At 38.9% G+C, this 6,000-nt stretch overlaps 1 protein-coding gene across 2 annotated transcripts in view; it reads left to right on the top strand.

Annotated features, from left to right (window-relative positions):
* The first annotated feature begins 335 nt into the window (after positions 1-335).
* The window catches only part of FAC1 (AMP deaminase, putative / myoadenylate deaminase), a 32,176-nt gene continuing 26,511 nt past the window's right edge, over positions 336-6,000 (top strand). For both annotated transcript variants that reach the window (XM_020666648.2, XM_088874915.1), the window contains exon 1: positions 336-661. In XM_020666648.2, coding sequence (XP_020522307.1) covers positions 343-661 — 319 coding nt within the window. In that variant the 5' untranslated portion in view covers positions 336-342. The remainder of the gene's footprint in view (positions 662-6,000) is intronic.

The raw sequence follows: 6,000 nt of genomic DNA, 5'->3' as shown, positions 1-6,000 counted from the left end.
CCTCAGAAATACACAGTGTTATTATCTGCCGCTCGCGCGAAGGAAACTCAAACACGAAGGTCCGGCCGAATATATCCTCGCGTCCATCAATCCCTCCTCCCCCACCAACTCCGCTCCTGCAACCAGGAGAACCTGTTCTCTCTTTCTCTCTCTACATTTGTTCCCTCTTTCTCTCTCTAGGGTTTTTCTGGTCCCCCTCCACACTTCCTTTAAATGCGAGTGCCACCACCACCACGTAGAGAAGCAAACTCCAGAGTGAGAGAGAGTTCCCTTTTCGCAGAGAAACAGATACAGTAGTGAGAAGATTTTTTTTAGAGAGAGAGAGGTGTTTCTTAGAGGGAGATGGAGAATTACTCATTGCATTTGGCGGTAGCAGCACTAGTAGGGGCGTCATTTGTGGCGGTGTCTGCGTATTATATGCACAAGAAGACCCTGGCTCAGCTCTTGGAGTTTGCGAGGCAGGTGGAGAAAGAGGCAGAGGTGGAGGCGGAGCGGCAGATGCATCATGACAATGAGGGGAAGAGGAGGCGGCATGGTCGCAAGGACATTGGTGCGTATTGCAGGGCCTCGGCTTCGTTGCCGAATGTAACGATGGCGGCCCCCAATGACAACTGCTTTGCTATTCCACCTGGTCTCCCTCGCCTCCATACTCTTCAGGAAGGTGGGTTTCTCTCTCTCTTTCGCTTGAATTTATTGGTTAGTGTTCAGGAGTGTTCTCTCTCTCTCTCTCTCTCTCTCTTACATTACTTGCAAGCTTTGTTACTGAAGTGTTTCATAATTTGTCACAAAACAAATTTCCTCCCAAATAATGCTGGGATTTGTGAATGACGCTTCTACTTTGTGCCACACTGTTCCTGCTCATATATCCCTCTTTTGCCCATTTACTTATGCTTCAACTCATCTTCATAGAGTATGATTTTTAACCTTTTTGATTTACTAGTGTTTGTTTATTGGAATGATTTTCTGGTTGGTTGTTGTCCAATATATTTTCATGTCTATCCACTAGAATGGTTCCAAGAATTTATAGCATACCTGTTGTGCACTTATCAGTAAGCATTTCCCTATGGATGTATATTTTGTACGAGATTCATTTTAGATTGGCTGTTTTGAGAATGGCGTGAGTTCAGATGAATGGGATGAATGGGTTGCAAAATGTCATTACTGACCTCTCCATTGTTGATTGGGTTGCTCTTTGAAGGTGTTTGTGAATTACTTGCCAGCTAGCTATTTGCAGGTATTGACTCATCTATGAGATGATATGAAGTTTTAATCTTCAGAGCTTTTGAAGTCCTGCTTGATATTTTTTTTGGATAATATGATATGAATTTTTATATTTTAGAGCTTTTGAAGATGGATATAGAGTTTTTCTTGACATTTTTCTTCATACTTTTGCTGATATAAGGTCTTGTTTGATATTTATTGAGCGATAATAATTTCATTCATAGAAAATTTAGAGTGAACATGTCACATTATGGAGATCATTTATTTGTTTATTTGTTTCTTCATTGATTTGATTGATAATTATTTCTCACAAAGCATTTGTGGCTGCAAAAGCTCTCAAAGATCTAGCCTTGTCTTAGTTGCACCGCTCCAACAAGAAAATCACAATCTCCATTGGTAGGGGAAAGCTTTTTTAAGTCATAAGAAAGTGCTCAGGAAATCACTTAGTTATTTGAGGTCCCTGAAAAAGTATCAAATTCTGGCTCCCACTAAGTCTGCTTCTACTTATGTTCATGTGCTGTCTGTTTGTCCTTCCAAATTGCACTTCTCCAAAATTGGGTGGCTCTCCAAGTGGACCTTCTATGAAGGGCAAAAAGCACAATCAAAAAGTGGTCTTAGCCTTGTTTGCCAGCTATATATCTTGGAGATCGGTCTTCTACTTTGACACACTGCATTTTTAGTTATTAAGGGCCCATGACTCTATGTCCAGCTTAGTGAAAAAAAAGACTGTCAATGAAGCCCTTCCCTGTCATAAAACTCCCTATATATTTAAATGGCCCTTCTCTGTCATAAAACTCCCTATATATTTAAATGGTTCAAGAACTTTTAGAAGCTTCTGTGTTGTATAATCCTTCCTTTCCAATTCATACATCATTGGATGAAAGTCTTCAAACTGTTTCTCTGTCCCTCTTAAAGTGAGGTATCCATTCTTGTTACTCGCGGCTGCAAGATAATAATTTCTAATTTGAGCTCTCTATCCTTTGGTGTAGCTTCAATTGTGGATAAGTTGTTTGAGAACCTAACTTATTTGCTCGGAGTCTTTATGAAAGTGATAAAGAACAAAATTCAAAATTATTCTTATTTTTAATTTTTGTTTGACTTTAAAGGATGTATATTTTATTTTAAATTTAAGGGTTGACTTCTAGGGTTTTTAAGCTCTTCTAGGGATTTTAGGTTTTTTTATTTTTTTTTATTTTTATGTTTTTAGGATTTTTGTAAGTTGTTTAGAAAAGTATTTAGAGGTGTTTATGGAATATTTTGTTTTATCAGGGGAAAATGTCATTATAAACTTTGTTTTAAGTTAGTGTTGTTTTACTCATTTTACTTTTGGGTTGGGGCATTATTGACATTGTAATTAAAGTATTGAATAAAAGAGAGGTGCGTGGATCCCTAGGGGGAGATTCACATGATTTTTTTAAGAGGAAAAGAAAGAAAAGCTTCAGGATTTTGAAGTCCTAGGTGGGGTTTGAGGAAGAAACCCTAAGTTTCTTTTCTTGTTTTGTGTGTTTGAGCTTTAATTATTGTTGTTTTCCTTGCATCAATTTGGTATCCAAGCTCAAGTTTTTTTTAACAACATCATCATTATCATCATCCAAGCCTCATCCCAATGATTTGGGGTCGGCTACACGAATCATGTTCCTCAATTGTTCTACAAGCTCAGGATTCACGATAAGATGTAGCGAAATTTTACTCTGGCTGCCTACCAATCAAAACTCATGATAAGATGTGGCGAAGATTTACTCTGGCTACGTACCAATCAAAACCCACTTCTTTTACCTGGGTCTGGGATGGGTTAAGGGAAAGTTTAAGGTTTTCTTCAACAAGGAGTCAAGGACAAGAATCTACAACCAAGTCTAGGATTTGCTAATTTTGGGCTACATTATGCCAAATTCAACCCTAGATCTTGCTGATTTCAGCTAGGTTATTGTTGTTTCTCTGCCTAGGATTTGTGATTTAACTGAACCCATGACAGTAAGCAGGGCCGTGGAAGGGGTGCTTTCATATTCCCATTTCATAATCCTTGAAAGAGATAATTAAAGACCTTAGAAGGCAAGTTCAAGAGCTTGCAATTCAACTCGCGGACATCATTCATCACCAAGATGGTGATCTTTCTATCCAAGAAGGTGTCTAGACCCTTTTCACCTCCTTGCTCCTCATGAAGAGCCGAGTGAAGAGGGGAGTAATAGAAGGCCAAGACACGGGGGGATATCACACTAAGGTTTTCAATTAGAAGATAGACATTTCTGATTTTTGATACTGGTTGTTATCCAAAATTAACAGGTTGTAGATTGAGATTCACCACCAATCTTCGATGCATGCTTAAATGAAGAAGGTAGCAATCCAATTTTTGATGAAGAACTTAGTGAAAACAAGGAAGGTAACAACGGGCAAGATGAATATGAAGTAGTTTTGGAAGAGGAAAGATAATCATCTCGAATCCGGTGGTCCATTCTAGGGCTGGGTCAAGTTAATTTTAGTAGGGAGTTAGTTTATGTGTAGGCTAAAGTTTATGTGATTGAACTTAGCCTACACATAAAGGTTATTCCATCGACATATAATGATTCTTTCCTTGAAGGTTTCTCAAAGGTGTTTATGGATACATCAGCTGATCACCAAGATTCAATTTCAATGCACAATAATTTTTGTTTAATTAGTGCAATAATCCACAAGTTCCAAGATCGTATTTACAATATTCAGTTTGAAGAAGGTTGCGGGACTACACAAAATTCATCTTAGCCTACTTTGAAACTCGAGGATGAGTATTCTCCAACAAGGGAAGATTGATGCAGGACAAACTTGTTCTTATTTTTAATTTTTGTTTAATTTCAAAGGATGTATGTTTTAGTTTTAATCATGCACGGGGAGGGCTACCTTCCATAGCTACCGTCCATCCCAAGCGTAGGAGACAAGGCAACAAACGTGAGCCACATTGGAGGAACAGAATAGCCTTCCAACGTTTTCAGTGGCATTAAAAAAGGGCGTTACCACTTCTAGTTGTAAAATAGCCAGATCAACGATCGATTATTTCAAGCGTAAATTGTTTTCTTACACTTACCCTTTTGAAAGCAATCAAAATCTTTACACAAAAACACTTTCCTAAAAACTCAAAATAACCCATGGCTTAATTGCCATAATACAAGATAGGAAAGTTTGGAGGAGGTGGGGCACACCACCCATGGGTGGGCCATGTCGGCCCCACTACCCATATATTGGTGGGCCCAATGAGCCCTAATGGGCCCCCAATAATTAAAATAATATTTTCAGATAATAAAATAATTTTATAAAGTCTATAAACAATTTATTTTACTCGCTGATTAAATAAATCCAAAAAATTAATGTTTCCTTACTTAAAATCATTTTTCAATAAAATAAAATACCTAGAGAGGTCTAGAAATTCATTTTAATTATCAAAAAATTAATTAAAACATATATAAGTAAATTCGATGGGAATTGGATCCATAGAGTTAGTATTACAACAAATATACTGAGGACTCCATCCTCTCTAAAGACCGTATCGCACTGCCCCTTCTCAAATTGACCCAACAGATCCCATGAACCATAACCTTTCGTAGAGGCTCATAATTGAACTATCAAAGTCAGCCAATAAAGTGTAGGAGATACGATTCTAGACCATGGATTACTGGTCCCTCCCTGAGGACAAGTCCATGCCCCATTTCAGTAGTATGTTCCATGGGTCCTTTCAATACACTCTAGTGTTGCAGGGAGTCTTCTCTTCTACACATTACATGTCTCACACCCTTATCCATAAAGGATCGCTTCCCAGACAGCTATTTAGTGTACATGTCGTGTGATGGTAAAGATGAAGCTTTGGGCCCTTGTCCTCTCAGGCCATCCATCACACACATGAGTCAAGTCCCTGTCCCTTGGCCAACTGTCCTAGGTACAACTCCGACCTCATCAAGGGATAGCCCCACTTCGGAAACCCTTATCGGTTGTGTTCATACGTGCCCAAGTCTATGGGTTTTTGGACATCACATAGAGCCATAGCCAGTCAAAGCTCAAGTGTGTCGAGGCATTAAAAATGCGTCACAGTCCAATATGGACCACACTCCCATTGGAGCCAACATTTTACTATATGTTTTTCAATACATGCTCTCATAAGGCCTTTAAATGGTCACAAAACCCCAATAGTAAAGATTGCAAATTTTGTTTAAGTTAAGATAGTTTTAGCAAGGTATCAAAAAATGCTAGATGGCCCCTAGGCGGTCAGCCAAGCGCCTAGGTGGGCGCCCAGATCCTCGGGCGCCCTGTAGTGGAAAATCATCCATTTTTAGCTATGTAGTGGAAAATCATAGCATTTTTAAAAATATTTGCTATCCTAATGTACATATATGCATATATTTGTGTCAAATTTTGTAATTTATTCTATTTCGCAACATACGTTTTACTTTGGGGGTTCAAAAATAAACCCCATAACTTTTTTATACAAACTTGGGGGTCAAAATGACCCATTCTGCCCTTTTGGGCGAATTCAAAAAGCAATTTCTGCCTGACTTCACTGGGTGCTAGGCGCCCACCCAGGTAAAAACGCCTGTTTCAGGCGCCTTTTCATGAGGCATGCGGTTTTTTGTTAAAAGACGCCTAGGCGGGAGCCTAGGCGCCGAGCGGACTATTTTTTTAAACAATGTGTTTTAGTCATTTTGCTTTTGGGTATGGGCATTATTGATTTTGTAATTGAAGTATTGAATAGAAGAGAGGTGCACGCAGATCCTTATGGGGAGATTCATGTGATTTGTTTTAGAGGAAAAGAGAGAAAAG

Source organism: Amborella trichopoda, chromosome 8 (assembly GCF_054954075.1).
Source record: "Amborella trichopoda isolate Santa Cruz 75 chromosome 8, AtrichopodaSantaCruz75HAP2 v2.0, whole genome shotgun sequence".
NCBI classification, from domain to species: Eukaryota; Viridiplantae; Streptophyta; class Magnoliopsida; order Amborellales; family Amborellaceae; genus Amborella; species Amborella trichopoda.
Note: the sequence above shows the minus strand (reverse complement) of the source record. Positions and strands in the feature narration are given on the sequence as shown.